This window comes from Rhodnius prolixus, unplaced genomic scaffold (assembly GCF_049639745.1).
Source record: "Rhodnius prolixus isolate KJV_2025 unplaced genomic scaffold, Rpr scaffold_2, whole genome shotgun sequence".
Lineage (NCBI taxonomy): Eukaryota > Metazoa > Arthropoda > Insecta > Hemiptera > Reduviidae > Rhodnius > Rhodnius prolixus.
Window position 1 is genome coordinate 38,094,414 of NW_027411592.1, and position 20,132 is coordinate 38,114,545.

At 32.2% G+C, this 20,132-nt stretch overlaps 1 protein-coding gene across 3 annotated transcripts; it reads left to right on the plus strand.

Annotated features, from left to right (window-relative positions):
- Positions 1 to 7: 7 nt before the first annotated feature.
- Positions 8 to 18,503, plus strand: LOC141449585 (major royal jelly protein 1-like). 3 transcript variants are annotated; one of them, XM_074119142.1, is made up of 5 exons: positions 8 to 239; positions 1,159 to 1,408; positions 3,514 to 3,772; positions 16,404 to 16,717; positions 17,742 to 18,503. In XM_074119142.1, exons 2-5 carry the CDS (start codon positions 1,248 to 1,250, stop codon positions 18,076 to 18,078), a joined length of 1,071 nt encoding a protein of 356 aa, XP_073975243.1. In that variant the 5' UTR covers positions 8 to 239; positions 1,159 to 1,247; the 3' UTR covers positions 18,079 to 18,503. The 3 variants fall into 3 exon arrangements, with proteins under 3 accessions (XP_073975243.1, XP_073975242.1, XP_073975244.1); XM_074119141.1 differs by lacking the exon at positions 8 to 239 and adding an exon at positions 646 to 891; XM_074119143.1 differs by lacking the exon at positions 8 to 239 and adding an exon at positions 1,019 to 1,158 and having other exon boundaries at positions 1,259 to 1,408.
- Positions 18,504 to 20,132: the final 1,629 nt, after the last annotated feature.

Genomic DNA, 20,132 nt, shown 5'->3' on the forward strand with positions numbered 1-20,132 from the left:
GACAGTTTATTTTTTGACTAAAATGAATCTAAGGTTTTTTTCTTTGTTTTTCCGTTAAAAAGCATTGGTGGAAATTTGGAAAATTAATTGTATTAACAACAGTTTTATATCATAATTAATTCATTCTTTATTCTCCGCCATCTTATCTCTCTCTCGGACAGAAAAATGCTACTTTAGTAATTGATATGTTCAGTTAAAACAGTGGTAGTTTAAAGTAGCAACAATTTTGTGACGAATTTGTTAGTTGAGTAAAAATTTTAACCAATAAAGTTATTGATTAAAATAGTTATAGTTGATAATCATTGTAAAATAGTTTAAAAATGATAAGATGGTATTTAGAAACAACTTCTTGAAAAATTTTGTCTATAGGCCACGTTGTTGGGTAAAACATAAAAGACATTAATTTTGTTGTAGTTGTTTTGTTTTACCTAAAAACGCTGCTAATAGTCAACAATTTTTTTGGAAGTTTTTAAATAATATAAATATACAACTAATTTTTAGTACAATTTAATTACTAAAGTAAAAAAAAGTACAAGCGCTTATGACCACAGTCGTCGATGAGCAAAAATAAAGTAAAATTCTTGATAAAATATGAAGTAATAAAAACAAAAATGCTAACTTGTTTTCAGTAAGTAAAAAAAAGCAAGCATTACTGAAATGGAAGAAAAATTTTATTTTTTGGCTTTTGACGAGGGTAATTACATATGATGTTATGCTTAAATCATGTGTAAAATGGGGAAAGCGTTTAATGAATCATTTCATATGAATTTTATGCTCACAATATATTTAATAATAAACATGAAATTATCACATCACCGGTTAAGTTCAGAGAATAAAATTTTTATAGTGTCTATTAAGTAGTGCACATCAGATTAGTGCTTTCAATTATGGGTTAGTTTTATTGATATATATCTTATGGTACATAATTATTAGTTACAGTTTGAACTGAGGTTGATTTTCAAGTGATCATAAGAATTAGTTTAAGGTTTTTTACGAGATTAATGAGATTGTTATGGATTTTAGAGTAATTTTATGTTTTACAGATAATCTAGGGTATTTATTTTAACTTTTAAAAATTGTACTCGGTCATGAAGAAGTTTTGTTATTTACATAGAGATCAATTTTTGATAAACTAATAGTCGATTGATCTTTTAACAGGTAATAAGAAGGCTTTCCTTTCTGCCTTTTTTGCGTTGTTATTGCTGTTGAATCTACCAAGAAATTCCATTCCATCATTTACTAGAGAAATGATTTGCAGTATGACACTCTATCCCAGTGGTTGGTACATTGGATGGCAGAATAAAACGCAAAAAGAAGATTTAATTACAAAAGGAATGTATCGCCCAAAAAATATTTTACCAACAAGATTTCAGATGTTTAACGATTCTATATTTGTCGCTCTACCTAGGTAAGATTTTTTTGTTTTTTTTTTGTTTACATCCATAAATGTTAAATGTGTACTTCGTTGGTTGTCTAGTTATTTTAATAAGTTTGTGTTGAAACATACGCTTCTTCTTTTTTGCACATAACATATTGTAATTGATAAGCTGTCTGCATCCTTGGGTTTAGTCTAAACCATTCGCTGTCCTCATCATTAGAATGTGTGATTCGTACAGTTTATTCTTAATAGAAGAAGTTAGGAGGTAAAAGTTTTCGAATATATTGGTGAACAAAAAGTCAGCACAATAACCTCATGCACGATTTAAATTCAATTCCCAAATTTCTTGATCCTCAAAAAAAATACAATATTCCAAATCAAAATTCAAGGAAAGTCACGTTAAAAGCCACGTTTAGAGAAATGGTAAGTCCGTTTCCGATTAAAAGTTAGCTATGATTATGCTTTTAATCAATCTTAATTTTATGTAGAATTGTACGCAGTGTTTGAAGTACCTGTCTAAGTTGAATGCTTTTTCTTTTTTGGTTTGACATTCCTAGCACTGCGACCTTTACTAGATATATTGTTCTCATTAGTATTTGGTGAAATCGGCAACAATTCTAAGAGATAAATCAATTCACTTAAGCTCTCTTAAGGAAGTTCCAGGAGGAGAAATAGGTGCTACAATCTACAGGATATAAGATGACGATGATCTTTAGCTTTCATCTTTATTAGATCTTTATTCTTTAGCTGGAAGTCCTGGGTCCACTGAAGGTTCAATCGGCGTGGTGGATTATTAGGAATAACTTTAGAGCCGAGAGACTGTACTATTGGATTTGAGTGAGTAGTGTGAACAGTGATATCTGGCGAATTGATGTACGAATGAAATGTTGAGGCCGTGAAGAGTGAGGTTAGTCACTTAAAAAATGACCATCAACTATCTATCGGTGTAGTTTTCATTGAAATTTCTGTAAAGTCCATATGTTTGTAGGTATGGCTGAACCACACAGCTCTAATAGTGCACACAGTTTTGAGCATCAACCATTCTATAGGCAATTTCGAGCGTAGTCCAAGTAGTCTGAAAAGCCTAAGTCCTGAAGCCAACTCATCTCTCCCCCTACATTGCCCTCTCTAAAATTAAAAGAACATTTTTTTGTTTAGCAAATGTTCCCGTTATTACTCTTTCAAATGTATTGCTATAATAGAATTTAGCGTTTATTAGCGTACAAAATAAACGATTAGTATTTTTCCATAAGATTTAACTCAAGTTTTAACTAACGAATGAATTCATTGGAGCAGACATTACTGGCTTATCGCTAATATTAAAACAGCGAAAATTAAGCAGGAAGACGAAAGGATTCGAAATAAAGAAATGAATATAACTTTTTATTCGTGGTGAAAAAATATCATCCAACCGCTCAATAAGCGCTTCATGTTATCCAAAACCCGTCTTAAACTTATATTATCCAAAATGTTCCTTCATAAACGATTTTTAATTTTTAAATATATTTTTTGTTTGATGATTGAGAGATAGCATCATATTTGAGAGTGAGAAATGGAATCACCTTTCGTTTGCTTCTTTTTCTTCCAAAGCACCGAAGTTATCTAATTAAAAAAAAAATCTTTTGTACATGAATTTGATTCAGATAATAATGAGTCTATTTCTATATTCCCTTATTTTTCTAAGAGAAAGTAAACTACGTATCCATTTCTCAAAATTTGGGTTCAGTTTTCAGATAGCGATAAAAATAAAAAATAAGAAAAGCAAAACTAAAGTACCAAAAGGCTAGACAGCCTTAAAATCTCAGACTAGGCGTTCTATAATATTTAGAAACTGATACCAATGCATCTGACTCCAAGGTTATAGTTTAAGTCTGTCGACCGTCATGTTTTTACTATGTCGACTTTACTGAATGAATAGTTTTTCTAGTTTTAGGCAATTTTCAGGGTTGTGCTCCAAAAAAAATTTTTCTTTAAACTTCACCGTCCATAAAGAACATCCTTAGATAAATGCAACCTTTTGCTACAATACATCGTAAAGAACTGCAGTTTGGACCATAATATAAAAGTATAAAACATTGAATTTAATGAACATTATTTCTTCACATTAGAAACTCTTAATGAATCTGTTGTTTCAGATTTCGTTGTGGAGTACCTTTCTCTTTGGGTATGCTTGATTTTAAAGATTTTTGCAAGGCCGAACCATTAATGTATCCATATCCAAGTTGGTTTGCAAATAGGTATGATTCTGATGATTCTGTACACAATGCCGTAGATCTAATTGTGGATTTGAATGGTATCCTATGGGTTTTGGATACTGGTGTAATAAATACTTTGACTAGTCCAAAAATTGTTGATATGCCAAGAGTGATAGGTTATTGCTTGAAGACAGCCAAGGTAGGAATCAAATAAGATTTAAACTATATTATTAAAGTTGTTATCAAATAAGGGATTTATAAACAGAAGAAATTTTTTGTGTTAATAATGACATTCTCACTTATAACTGATTCATTGAAATGAAAACTTTAACATGAAACTCTAATTATAAATGTGCGCTTTTTACTGCTTGATCATAAAAGAATTGATCTCAATATATCTTGATATTCGACTATTTCTACAAATTTTGGTGTCAAGCACAAGCGTTTTTTGTTTTTTTGGGAGGCCCTTTTGAACATGTGTTAATACTAAGTTCAAAAACAAAAAATAATGGGCACAGAACACTTCAAATTTCTCTAATTGAAGATTTACACATCATCCGATGTCTGTGTGCAGAATAAACTACGAACAAAAAAAACAAACAAATGAACGCGATTGATGCGTTGCCAAATTAATAAAAAAAAAAAGGAATAGAAAAAAGTCAATGCAGTGGAAATTCTTGAATTATAATTCTACATTAAAACTATCCGTATGGCAGTTGCATAAGGGTTGATCGTCAAAAACTGCAAGAAAAAGCAAAACGTTGAAAAACACCCTACTTTGTCAATTTTTTTCTCTTTTCCAATTAAAGATTAAATTGTCAAATTTTCCGTAAATTAGAGGGCATTTCCTTGTTTATAAGTGTAATTTTTTTTTTTTTGTATAACTTTGATGACATAATTGAATTTTGAAAAACCCAACTTCTTGGGGAACAGAAAAGTCTAATGAAGACTCAAAGAAGATAAAAATCAGCTAAGAAAGTTAAGTGATTTGGACAGGTTTTTGTGACTGAATTCAAATATTTTTGTTTCTCAATAAGGCTAACGAACAGTTAGGAGGAAGAACGATCTGAGTCCGTTTTTGGCTGAAAATGAGATTTTTTTTTCTCCACTGAGGGCAAACCGCGAGTACTGAGCTAACATTCAGTTCACGTTCCGCAGATGTTCATGCAGTAAAATGTCTTTTTAGAGGGAATAAAACGTAAAGTCATTATGCGAGGATAAAATAAAATTTGGGTTCTACAGTAATGTAGATTCAATTTGGAAAAATTTGTAATTTCAATTTCAATTTTTCACTTTTCACCAAGAGTATAGTATTTCATAAAGAAGCCTGGAGCAGACATTTTAATATTTAGCGTTTATTATTAATAATACAATTGTGTAACATACCTATATATATTTTTTAGAAAGACTTTTAAAAACTTGCATTTTTTGTGTGTCAGATTTATAGCTAATTATATTGAATGTTACAAATGAAGGTTGCACACGTTGATAGGTTTACCAAGTTACTTTCACTTAAAAAACTTGTAAATGTGGACTCCGATTGTTTTTCCCTGATAAAGATGAAAGAATAACTGTGACCCATATCCTTGAAGAGTGACAGGCTCGGCAACCAGAAAGGTATCGAGTAGGTCTAACACGTAACTTGCGCGCAATTTTGAAAGAGGATTCTGTACATACTGAGGGGCTATTTACTTCTTTAAATAATATTAGCTTATTCCATAGAATTTAGGTTAGGATATTATAAGATTTTCGCTTAGGTTATGTTAGGTTAAACTACATTTAAATGGGGATTGGAATATCGAGTACCTCCCCATTAGAATGCATGCAAGGAGTGTAAGTTGTGATTGTGTGTATGTTATTTACTAGAATGAATGTATTTATTGGCGTGAATGTATCTATTAGCATGAATGTATTTATTGGCGTGAGTGTATTTATAGTTTGATGTCATTAGGTTGAATGTATTTATTGGCGTGAGTGTATTTATAGTTTGATGTCATTAGGTTGAATGTATTTATTGGCGTGAGTGTATTTATAGTTTGATTTCATTAGGTTGAATGTATTTATTATGTTGAATGAAGCAATTGGATGCGAGTTGTTTTTGTTTTTTAGGTTTTAAGTTTAGGTTTTTTATCTGGGGCGAATGAAATTTAATCAAAGTACTTAATAGTGAATTGGATAGATTAAGTGGATGGGTTAATTATTTATCTTGAGCGATTAGCCCTTCACTATGTGGTCCACCCAGAACATACAAGAAAAGAGAGGATGGTGCCAACATATCAGTAACTCTCTCCCCTCCGCCGACTGGAGTCGATGGGCAAATGGTTGGAGGGGGAAGATATGCTCCAGTGTCCCTCAGCTCCATACTACTTCCCGATGGAAGCTGTAAAGGATGCGACGAGGGAGGAGAAGGCCATTCGAGTACTAGGGGCTTTGAAGTGACGAGACGGCGCTAATGACCAAGCTGTCGATGCGCTGGAAAAAAAACAAAATTAACAGTACTTTTTTTTGAGTAAATCCTTCCCAACTGAAAAATCAGTTCAGATGATTTGGACTAGAAGCTTACTTGTAGATAAACGCTCAAACTTTTAGCGAATTTCATTTTGAGGTTATCTAAGCACAGTAGGGAGTGAGCACGTGATTTCTCGTCCTCGTTCTAAAGTAATAACTCACATTCAAAGGATACACAATTGTAACACTATTCTCGCTCATGCTTAGAAAGCATGGTTACTATATTTTATTTATTTTTTGAGAATAGAAAAATTGCAAATGAGAAATTGTTTCATATTTAGATTTTACCATAAACCTAATGCTGAATATTGTGGGAGATCATAGTTGATTATAACTTCTCAAAAATTAAGTTTGTTTTTTAAATGCCCAAGAAAAGTTGTCTGGCCGAATTGAGAGATTTAGTGATTACAGTAGACACTGCCTTTAATATTATGCTTTTGTAAGATTCTTATAAGAATGTATCTGATATGTACGGATTGCTAGAACTTTGCATGCTTTGTTATTGCTACATTGCTATCTTATTTAATATAGGTAGCCTTCACACGTTTAAAATTAAGGATACGAATTATGAAATATAGATAATAATGTATTCAATTAGCTATTTATAAACTTCCGGGTGTCGATAACTACCAACTTAGTGAAATTGGTGGTAATATTTTCGGTTTAGTTACTTCCTCAAATGATAGACAAATCAATAAAATTCCGCAGAAAATGTTATCTCTAACTAACCTAAATGATTAGTGAACTTTTTTTAAGAAATAATGTACTACATTTTTAATCAATCGTATACCACAAAATTAAAAAAAAAAAATACAATCAGTTTGAAAGCATTTGCTACCACAGAGTGGCTAAATATGTATTACAGTGACAAAAGAAGGCCGAGGGGTGTTGCTGAGACAGCTATTTTTCACGATGCAAGGTCGAGCTAGATTTCGTTTATAAGATCTACAAGGTCTTTAAACCTAATAAATATCTGACCGCAAGCATACTTTTATTCTGTTAACAGAATAAACATTTCCTCTCTAGGGTACTTTTACTTGTAAAAAAAATAAAAATAAAATAGAAATCAAACAATTAAAATCACTGATTTGTGATTTTTGTTTTGTATCTTCTCAATTCATTCATTTTTGATTAAAAAAATCAGTGCAATGTGGCAATTATAGATATCAAATTGAGAATACTTTTCTTTTGGAAGTGGGTTTTCATTTACGATTTTTCCTGAAACTGGCACTCAAAAAGTGTTAATTGTCTTGAGATTGATAGTCAAGGCTTGTTTAAATTCTCGAGATTGGTACTTAACACTGCATTGCCAATCCAAAGTCAATTCGACTTCAAAAAAAAGCATGGTCACTGTTTCTCCACATCACATAGCGATCCCAAAATGCTCTTAGATATGCTATCCCCACTCTCTCACCATTTGATAGTCACGAGCTGAAGACCGTGGAATTCTTAGTTTCATTTTGCAGATTAGTTTACTTGAATCATAGGAGTCATTTTGACTTCAGATTGGCGTGACTCGTAAATACTATATCGGAGTCATGTCGACTTCTGATTGGTAATATAAGTAGATTTACTGTTATTATCTCGACTCAAGTTTACCAATTTCATCTGCCCTTACAGGGAAATTTACTTCTACTTCAAACCCTTTGCTGTCTTCCTCGCGAAGAATTCTGAGATTTTCCTCTTGGACATTTTTGAGTGCCATAAAATTTATATTTCCATAGATTATGAAAATCGAAAGCAAGATTCATTCTTTTTTGAGCTAAATGTTACAGCGGTATCGTACAAAGGGAAGCTCAATAAACTGGGTTGCTACACTCATCTTTACATAATGATTCAGTGAATTTGTGTGCTTATCGTAAAACTTAAAGGTAGTCATCGTGTTTCTTTTTTAATATGATTAACATTTATTGCCTAAATGCTTATGCGATAAATTTACATAGTTTTCATAGAAAGTATCAACGCACAAAAAAGCCTCTTTCTAGGATTAGTTTCATGTTTGAATTGCAGCAAAAACTTGCAGCGAATTGGGTAATTTCCGATCCATGTAATCAGCGCACAGTAATAGAAAAAATAGTGAATGTAATTAAAAAAATGAAAAAAGACCCTGATCAGAAGCAATCAGGATTCTAGAAAATACTGAAATTACTGCGATCCTATGTTGAAGTTAATTCCTTCTGCGTGAAATGTTAAAGCCGATTAGTGGACAGCGCGAAAATTTATTTTTTCGTTCTTAATTCCCTATTCTTCCTCATACTTTAATGCAAACTTTATTATTAAAATTGAAATCAATGTAAAAATATATAAACATAAATTATGACTCCACATTGGAAATAACTGACTAAATTCGAGCATTGGCAATACAGTGTTAAAGCATGCAGATTTTTCTGATCACGTGTATACTGTTCCCGCCTGTGTACCTAAACAAATTATCTGAATTTCCCTTGCGTTTCTCTGTTGTATATTTTTACTCTTATTACAATTCTCTAATTGAAACGTTTTCTGCAATCGTGATACTTAATTAAACTTTCTTAACCTTAAAATTGCGTAATATTACCTTCCATTGAAGTGTCATATGGAGTCTTATTAGAGTCTCTAATAGGGTGGCTGTTACAAATAAAGCCAGTCGCTACTTATGCAATGAAATAATTAAAGACTTCTTTAATACATACGGTAAGTGGTAAGTGTAAAAGAATGAAGTATCATTGAAATAATAAATTAGAAGGAGACACTTCATGATTTTAAAAATAAACAGAGCCTTCCCCGGAAGTGCAAAGATACAGGGAGTTACCATTTCCCAAGTTATATAATTTTGAAAGTCAGGAGTTCCTGGTCGAACGCTTTAGGCATACAAATCAACCTACTGTATCAGTTTTTTTTTTTTTAATTTTCTTTGCAAAGCATTAAATTATTGTAAACATTTTCATTTAATGAAAGTACAAGCAAAGAGTTAAGTTGTTAGTGATTGAGAGAAGATTACTTTAACAGACCAATAATCATTCAGTAAAATGATTGACGTGGCAATGAACAGGTGCTTAGTAACTTAATCATAGCCGCACATATGGAGAGTAATTAGTGTTTAAAAACAGCAACAAAATGAAAAAATTAAAGTTTAAACGACTTAACTCTTCTATAACTGAATAGAAACATGATTCTTTTTGTTGTCTGAATTCTAAACGTGATTCTCTGAAATAAATATTGTTCATACGTTTAGATTAGATTCCTAGCTGTGTTTGCTAATCTGCCTATCTAACCGCGACCTAGGGGATAGTTTTGGTACTAGAGAGCGCTCTCCTGTTTCGTATTTTGATCAGGCATCAGTGTCCAGAGAAGGATTCTTGAGCCAACCTTGAAGGTACGAGTATTCTTTCTCTAAAATGCTGAATACTTAAGCTCTTCACACTGACAATAAAATACTCAGTAAGTGCAGTGCAATTTCTTCTTTCTATCACAACTTCTTAGACTATCAGTTGACATGCGCGTGGTTTCCTAGACAAGGGTCGTCCAAATGACCTTCCGGCAAACGGCCTCTAGCCGGAGATTTTCACCCACCATTGCTACTATTTGTATGACCTTGCTTTGTTAGCTTCACTATGCGGTATTTTGATGTGCCGTAAAAGAAGCAGGTCCATTCAGTGTCTTGGGTACCTTTCCGGCCTAGTAATGCTGCCTGCTGCTATCACCTTCATGCTTTAATCCTGAATGCTTCGGCATCTAGACAATATGTATCTCAATATTCATAAAAAATACCGGGCGCCACGGTAGCTGAGTGGTTAGAGGAGAAACCTGTGAAAGCTAATATGTATTGTGGTACTGGGTTCGATTCCCGGTCTAAGGCCTTAGATTTTATTTAATGGCTAATAAAAGAAATTTACAGTAAAGTATGGTTGCCCGCCTGAAAAAATAGGCATTACTTTACTTTACGTATTTATCAAAATACCTATCCACGCATTCTCTGGATAGAATTAACTTAAATTAATAGAATTAATACTGTCTTGAGTTAACTTCCACAGACTTAACAGTCAGTAGAGCAGCTTGGATAACTGAGAAACTAACGACTCTGGAACTGATTATTCTTCTTTGCAGCATAATTTTAATGCAACTAGCTCTGTTTGAAGACTGTATAGCCAATTTTTCTCGGCTTACGGAAATATCATGTCTCGGATTAGTGCCGTTTTCATCCCTTCTCTGTCTTCATGCTTTCTTCTGTCAAGGTTACTGACTGAGAACTTTATAGAGTCATTAACTTAAAGTAAATATTTATTTTCTCTTATACATAACTTAAAGATTACGTGTAGCCTTTAAACTTTAAGCTCTCTAAATTCTGTGATTCTATAGCCCTTGAATGTATACCTGTCCCGTCAAGGGAGAACATAGGTCTAGATACTTAGTTAAATATTAATGTGTCTGCAATATCATGCAGATAGTTTTTTTGGGGGAAATTAAATCCAACTTTTGTGACAGTTGGATGTGAAATGTGTGAAGTTTTGAAAAAGTTTTATGCTATAAACATCACTTTCAAGACCATGATTTGGTTATGTAAAGATAATGAACTTGTTTGTTGACATTTCGATGTAATAATGTGGAACAGAACATCGTAGAGTTCTTGAATGTGTAGGAGATCACCTGTAACTAGAAGTACGTGAGAGAATGGCCGTCCTTGACTTTCCGCATTGTTGACGCAATTGAGAGATGTCCTGGCATAGTGACCACAGCGTGAAGGCAAAGGCAATTTAAAGCTCTTGGATTTTAATTATGCGTGGAGTCTATTCATGAGAATGAAACTCAAAGAACTTAAGTCTAACCTTTTCATGCGCTTTTCCTGTATAGCATTCATTGTCAGATCTGATCCTCATTATCAAGCCGATATTTCTTCGATAAAAAGTACTGTCTTTAAAAATGTTTTAATAGAAGAGTATTTTATATTTTGGATTGAAAACGCTGCAGTATTCTAGTATTGTCAATACATAAGCTTTTCCAACTAATGAATGTTAAAATAATACAAAAACCAAAAACAGCAAATAAATAACCAACTAAATGAGCTATACCTAGGTAATTATCCAGTTGTAAATGCATAATTCCTTCCGCTTTACTTATATGCAAAAAATTCAAAGGTCAAGGACTCGCATTTGTGAAAGGTACTTGGTACAAGAAAAATGTATGCATAGAACAATTTTTTATTCTTGAATTTAAAGAAGTTGTGTGTTCATTTACTTGTATTAAATAATAAAGTTGATAACGTTAATTCTATTACATTTATTACCGTGTAATTAATATTAAGCGTACAGGATAGATTTTTTATGCTATTTCCCAAATTTAGTCACGTTTAGTCAGTCAAGCAGCTTCTGCATGATTCTGCAAATTTTTGGACTACATCCGAATCATCCAGATCCGATTTTCGTGGAGATGTACATATGTGTTAATCACAAACTTCTGAGGCGCTCCTCGCTATTGTCCCAGAACATTGACATTGACATTTTTTCTAATGTAAGGCGCGTTGCCGTTTGAGGTCATTAGCGCCCAAAGTTTTTGCATTATCTTGCTCCGGACAGTGTTGTATAGTAGCAGATAATGGACAGTGGGCCTGTAAGGAGCTCCTAGGAAAAGAAATACTAAATAGCTAGGTTTGAAACAAGGATCTTCGCATGGGAATCCGTTCGCTAAGTGGTAGTTCTTTGCATAGTGACAAACTATTGTTCGAACGAACTACTAGAGCAAGGCTAAAAATACTCGTCCGTTTTAGAAATAGCATGGCTGTCAATGAAATTTGGTTTTGTTAGGATAGTACACTTTCCGCAATAACGTTCATCAATAGTCAAAATGAACTGTCGAATATTTGTCTTCATGCGGCGTATTACAAGTAAACGCTTAGTGTATTTTATTTGAAATGGTTAGGGTAAAATATCGTGCCATCTTAAAATTCTTTGTTTTAGTGCGTTTATCGCCAACGGAAGTTTTTAAGGAGCCTGTTGCTCATTTTCTTCGGCTGTGAAAAGGAAAAAAAGTGGCTGGATTTAATTTAGTCGTACTTTCTTTGAAAATGTTCCACTTTAAGAACGGCCAAAAAACTGCAATCATCACAGATGAAGGCATGGAGAAGGGTGTACATCACGAAATTGATGATGGGCATTTAAATTGGTAAGAGAGGGCTGATCTGTAGGTAGATCAGAAGAAAAATTGTAAATCTTCATTTCGTACCAAGAATTAAATATTTGAAAGCATTGCAAGTTACTAAGTTGTCCAAAAAACAAATGCAAGAGAGAACTTCGCAGCAATTAAGACAAATTTTAATACAACCTTTTCTTTATTACTTCGGTTGAGGTGTGGATCTACTCAAGCCAGAATGTAGTGTACATATTTGAAAGGAAGAACCACCTACCAATTTTTGCCTGACAGCGGGTAAAAGGTTAGTCCCCACAAGATTCTTCTTATGCAGTAGCTAGACTATTGACCAACGATCGACAGATAATAAGCACATGGTAAAGGATGGGTTTAGTAAGAAGTGATCGATCAGAAAACTGCGGTATAATGATCAGAATGTGCGTGCTATAAGGACCTCCACAATTACTTAAAATTAACCCTTGGGTTTTAAAAACAATCAGTTTCGCTTACTACTAGAAAATCTGAAAGCGTATAATGCTTTTAAAATGTTTAAGTAGCGGCAATATCGTTTCATACGACGTAAGTTCTTAACGAGATAATCTCGGAAGTATATTCTTCATTGATTCCAAAGAATAAAATATATTAACAAAAAGAAGGAAAATTTCTCTTTGGCTTTATTTTTGTAATAAAACTTTATGCACATATGAACATAATACTTAGAAGATCCCCAACACGCAAAGAATGCAAAGCTTTCTTTACATTATTTCTTTTGTTAGTAACATATTGATCAGCAAAAGACGAAAACTGTAAATTCAATAAATAGAGTATGGCAAAGATATTTTGATATTCATTTAAAAAAAAAACAAACAAACAAACAATAAAAAAGACTTCTAGAAATATGAATAATCCTATAATGAAATTCAAAATGTTTCTTAAATCTTATTTTGAAAGATTAATTTGATTGCCTTCACAAAACACTCATTTTTTTGTTTTAATTTTGCGATGTATTTATTATCAAAAGGAAATTTGACAAGATTGCAGCAAAACAAAAACAGAAAATAAAGCGAAGACTAGATGAAACATAAAACAACGAGCGGAGGAAAGTATCTTGTTCTTTAATTTATGAAGAAATTGTGTGGCCTCCATCGCGAACATTTTGGAAGAAGAATATGAGAAAGTAAGCGGGATGAATAGGAGGATGAGAGGATTAAGTTTCAGGGATTTTTTTTTAGAGGACTTCGATAACATCCCTAATGGAAGGGATATTGAGGTCTTTGTGGTACGGTAGGTTTGATACATGAAGGGGAGTTCTGATTTGTAGCGATTGGATAGACAGCAGATTAGACAGTTTTGTTGAATCTCAGAGTTGAAGTCTTTTGTCCAGATAGCTTTCAGGATTAATACATATCAAGCGTTGGATTTCTAGTGAATGTCTTGTTCAGTTGTTTGGTAGTACATTAATAAATCTATATCTTCTTTTCATCACTGGTTTATATTGATTCAACGTCAACTTTTTGACGAGTAGAGCCCGAAGGTTTTTACAAAAATCTACTTTATATACAATCTCTTTTAAAACTTCACGCTTGTGAACAATTCAAATACACCTTATAGGAAACATAAAGCTTTATTATTATATCAAGCAAGCAGTGTCAATTTACATAGGGTAACTCCATTCGTGTTGTGTACTTGTACACAAGTCTGCCAAATTAGAGCAATTGCTGTATGGGATTGTTATATTTCCTAAACTATCGCGGAGATCAAGTTCATCTACCTAGTTAAAGAATGGACTTTTTTATGTATCTTGCTCGTAATATACATTTATTAGGTCCATGAATAAAATCCAACCTTTGACAGTTCAGCTAATCTTTTACTAATTTAACCACAACCCTATATTTTAAGTAGCAATTGCTTTTTGGCCAACTCAAAAAAATGTCTCTACCTTTTTCTTTTATTTTGGCGTACTTTAATTATCTTGTCAGTAATGAAGCAGTGAAATTTAAAATTGTATATTTTTTTTTTTAGTTAAGAGCCTAACAAGGATAAACTCTAGAATATATTATAACGGTGCTCCTCTGTATTTGAATAATATAATCAGTTGATAGTTTTTAAAGAAAAAATCATCATTGGAGGCTTTACCCAAAATTCGCGAGTATCTCAATAATTTAATAAAGAAATATTTCGATCTTTTCCGAACAAACTTATTTTGATATTAAAATGAACTCAGCGAATACTCCCGAAATATCGCAAAGAACTTATTCCTTTATAAAATTGCTGTCAAATGTGCTTCATTCGCAGTATCTGAGAAAATATGCCATTCACAATGTGAACTCATTTTTAAAATTTTCTGCTTCTTAATGTACAGTGAAGTGTCACGAGAATTTTGGTGTTTTAATCTAACAATTTTATGAAATGCGACTAAAAATATATAAATTGCATATATACGAGTAATTCTCCATTTTTCCAATCTTGAATGAGTGGGAAATCTATTAGAAATTATCCTAGATGAAATAAATCTAATCAATAAAGTAATCAAAGTAGTAGAGATGTGGCTTGTGTATACTGTATATGCACTACGTATTTAATTGCCTGAATTTATAGTTGCCCGTAATAATACAGGGTGTTCAGCATAAGACTACGGTAACTTCGGGAGGTGAAACTGGGCATCATTTGCAACAAAAAATTCCATATAAACTATGGCTCAATTCGGCTCGGTTTTGTAGATATTTTTAATTTTATGTTTTTTCAAGGTATCACTACTTTTTATCAAACAGATGCCTATATTTCTCAAACTATTAAAGCTACAGCAATTTTAATAAGCTCTTTAGAAAGAAGGTCAAATTTCCTTTTAAATAAGCTAATTTGTATTCCAAAATAATAACATTAAGTATTTTACTTTGTGGCCCAAACATAAGAAATAGCAAGTTTCTAATTTTTTCCAAAAATTTTGACTTCATTTTTCTCAAAAACATTTTATATGAAAATACCGTGCACTATTCAGGAAAAACATCTACATACGATCACCTTTCGAACGGTATACAATAATTGGGATTATGTTAAAAATTGATGCAGAAATCTGCGATTAATTGCAAAAAAGTGGGCCTCAAAACATCGTTAAATGAAAAATTAAATTAAAAGAAGAAAATGGTATCTGAGTTTAAATGAGTAAATAACCAAATTCGAAAGAAAGGATTTTAGTTTAACGAGTTTAGATCTGTGTGTTATTCTTTAGATAATTAAAAAAATGTGCTAAATATGTGAATAAAACACAGATTTTCTCGAACTATACAATAAACTTTTAGAACAAGGAGGTTGAGAAGAGGTAACAAATAAGCCGACTCATCCGAATCAACCGAAATATGAAGTCAAAGTTTTTGGAAAAAATTAGAACCTCCTTGTTCTAAAAGTTTATTGTGTAGTTCAAGAAAATCTGTGTTTTATTCACATATTTAGCACATTTTTTTAATTATCTAAAGAATAACACACAGATCTAAACTCGTTAAACTAAAATCCTTTCTTTCGGATTTTGTTATTTACTCATTTAAACTTAGATACCATTTTCTTCTTTTAATTTAATTTTATTATTTATATGTAAATTTTATATTTTCGAATTTAGTTCTTAATATAAATTAATTATTAATTTACACGTTTGCAAAAATTCGTACTGGATTTGATGATTCTGATCAATTATATTCTTAAGGTAGGAGAATTCCTTTCATAATGCCGACGCTGTTTTGAGGCCCACTTTTTTGCAATTATTCAGAGATTTCTGCATCAATTTTTAAAATAACCCCCTGAAAAAAACTCCAAAATCAACGCCTAAATTGTCACCTCCGGCAAATTAATTCAGGACGAGGTTTCGCCCTTCAGCTGCTAATTGGGCTACAGGTTAAACAAGTCATGTTGCGCCATTCTTAACTCTTACGATCATGCCGACGGCTACAATTATCACGATTTCATCCACTCAGGATTTAAAGATTAGACGAACTGACAAGTAAGCAAAGTAATCATAAAAAAGTCGTTTTCAATATAACAACTTTTTAATTATTCTTTGATTCATTAAATTTTTAAAAAGTTACATTTTTTCCTATTCGATTTTTCTGCCAAATTTTTAACAGCCCCTCCCCCTAGATTGGAATTAGACGACGCCCATAGTTAATTAATTATAATTATTTAATTATGATGGTTTTGCAATAAATTTTTTTTTTTTTTAATTACCAAAGGTTGTTCATATTGTGAACCTTTCTCCTTTTGTAACTGACAAGAGCAGATTTCAATACATTGAAGTAGAAACATATCAAAGGCAAACATTTATTTACGTCTCGGACGCTGGTTCAAATTTAATAATTGTATGGGATACAACAAGAGGACAAGGTTTCAAAGTATTATTACCAAATAATGTTCGAGACGGCGCTCACTCTCCTAAAGACGCTGTCCTTTATGTTGCCCTCCTTAAAGGAAGATGTAACGGAAGTTTTCTATATTTTACCTATCTTCATGGGAAAAAGTTGTTCCACATTGATACTCAAAACCTAAGGTAATTGTTATTCATATTAATTATAATAGGAAATGTGTTAGGTTTAATAATTCGTTAGGACGTAAGATAGCTTAAATGGACGTTCTAAGGCAAAATATGCGAGTATACATATTTCAATTTGTAATATCACACACACATATATATATATAATAGCATTATATTTCTTAGCAAAAGTACCGAAGAGTTCAACTTTAGAAATGCAATTCGATGGATCGATAATGAGTCAAGTAACGAGGTGTTTGCATTAGGGTAGTTAAGTCGAGGCCAATCTACTGTTGCCAACAAGATACTGTATCAGTTTAGGAACAGCCATTAAATAAATCACATCTAGTTGTAAAGATAAGAGACTAATTGCTTTTATTAACACCTCTTCAAAAATTCTGATTTACCGACTGTTTTTCAGTATAGAGGTTATCTCATCCTTAGCCCTCTCAACGTAGTTCAGATTATCTCATTATTTTCAGCCCTGATATTACCTCGTCCAGGAGCCTCTTTCAGCTCACTCTCCACTGATAGTTTGTAAGAAAACATGTCTGGATGTCTAGAAGCTAGTATAATGCGCCGAAAAGGCTCGGGTGCTAATGTTTAGATGTTGACGCTCCTTAAAATAAAAATAAAAGATGTACTTTATCTTTGATACTGTAATATTATGTGCACTTCAAGCCTCTGTAGAAGCAATGGAATGCTGAAAGAATAAATTGGTAAAATAAGACCTTCTGATTTAGAAGGAACTGTCTGTTGTGTAACACCTTATACAACGAGGTGATTGGATGGTATCTAAATAGCTCTACTAAATGGGGAGATACTAATTAAGATTTATGATTGGTACTCCGGTTCTACTGGAACGGAAGCTACCCCACCCTGATTACTAGCGTAAAATATGGTGAATTTCCCAATTGGATACTCTGGATAAAAACAGAAAATCCTCTTTAAGCCAGAAATGTTACTACGATAGGCGTTGGATTTAGTTTTGGTAAAATCAATTTTTGATCATTTATTAACTTACTGTCCTTTCTCCATCCAGGTCTGGCAAAACAACCGGAGGTATTGAAGAAGACGGAGTAAAGCCTGGACGAATTGTATTGCTGGGAACAGACCATGGAACTACTCTTTTCTTTAGAATTAGGGGCAAAGCAGACATATATATGTGGAATTCTACTCAAGAGTTTCGTTCGGAAAATCTTATATTAGCCCAACCAATTGATAATGGGCGATTTCCTACGCATGTAACATCTGGATATCGAAGTCTTATATGGACATTAGAATCTAATTTTCCTGACTTTATGGAAGACAGAGTTAATGAGTTAGGACCAAGTGCGAAAATTCATCCAACAATAAAATTCTGTGGCGAAGAAATTTAATGATAGAATTGATAAAAAAAAAATTGTATCTTTATACTAAAACTACGGGTTTACTGCTCATATTTTTACTAAAGAAAGTGGATTTTCTGTTTATTTTAAACAGGACTTATTTTAGTGCTTAGAACCCATTTATTCTCCAGGATGTCGCACTAAAATGATAAAGAAAAAGGACATTTTCTGGGATTCCTTTCAATGGTTTCCTTTTATTCTCTCATATCAACCACTGAAACCGATATTCCAAACACGCATTCTTTTTTTTTTCTCAAGGGCAACAAAATGGAGTAGCCTCTTATAAAACAAGCCAAACTCATAAGAAGATCTATTATTCGGCAAAGAAATCTTTGAAGGAACTTGTGGTGAAACTATGCTCGCCACATCTAATTTTTTAAATATATTATTCAATAAAGAGCACTTTAAGACTTTAAGCACTTTAATTGTTTTGTCGGCTATTATTTTTTAATATTAGCACTTACAACGCCGCGCTGGGCGAAATCGGACTATGTTGGATTTTATTTTAATGGTTAACCCTGTAAGACCAGCTTCCAGGATGTCATAAGAGGACATGCTTTTCATGTAACCTCTACTCTAAAATTTTGCCCTATCTTCCTCATGAGAGGGCAAACCTATCGAAGTTCTAAAGTAAGGTACATTGTCTTGGGTCAACCATTGATTTTGTCTTAATACATAACTCTTTCTCTCTAGTAAAGTAGAGGTGCAAACAAAATGAAGAAATATTTTCAAATAATAAAACGAGTAAAAATCAATCTCTTCTTCCATTTAATTTTCAGAATGACCAAAATTTGAGGGTAAAATGTTCATTGGTATAGAATGAAACCCTATTTTCAGCTAAACTTGTGTCATATAACCTTTAATTCAATGCTGGAATCAGCCTTACAAGAGACAACAATGATTTGAGATCATTACTCTTCTTGTTCAACCCAAGTTTACTATTCCTTTGCCAATCTCTGATGATGTTTCTGACCAGTAAATATAATAAACCTTCAGGATAACATTAGGGTACTAAAAGAGAAAACCAACAGGCTCCACACGTCGATGAATACAAATAAAACAATATTATAAAAATAAAAAAGGAATTTTGGAGGAGGCATAAAGACTATTACGACTGGATGGCATCAGACTCAAGCGAATTAAATTTTTAAAATGCTAATAACTCCATATCCAAAAAAATATAGATATAGATTTATAGATGAAAAGATAAAGAAAAGTTTTTGGCTTCGTTGAAAAATTATTCCTGACACTCAACAGCGATTCCATTTCAAAAAGAGAGCTTTCAATAGTTACAAAAGGCTGTGTACAAATCGACCTATGTCGCAATTGAGATTTTAAAGCAAATCCCACAGTAATTACAACTGTAGACGGCAAGTCAAAAACAGAATCTACTTATAATATCTCTTTAACAAAAACTTACAGTTTAAAAAGTTAAGTATAATGGTTGATTAAACGCCAAAAGGTACACAAATCAGCAAGTACCCAACATTTCATTAATACTTCATTGATATTATTTAAGTAATTTTACTGCATTAATTTTCATTAATATTTTTTAGAATTTATTAGATGTCACAGACCCTTATGCTGGCCATTTTCATCTACAAAATATATGTTCAAGTAGCACTGTAGATTGATTGTAGTATCTATTTATCTATAATAATCAAACTATTAATTGCAGGTTAAAAAGAAAACGTTATAAAAAATAAAAAAATATGAGGCTAAAAATTCAAAAACTGTTTTTAAAAAATGCTTACACCAACATACATCAATGATTTTATTTATTTATTTTTATTTTTAAACAAAAATCGACGGTTTAAGTTCATTCTTCGATTAATGTAATTGTTACTTTATGTAGTAGTCAAACGTTTATAATAATAGGTAATAATTAATCTGGCTTTATCCGCAAATAATATAGTTTTCTTCAATTACATTCTCAATCTAGGTATTCTTCTAGGTATATATGTAATATAAAATAAATAAAATATGCATAAATAAAATTAGGGGGACTAAATTAAATTACAATTGAGAAATGAATAATTATTGTT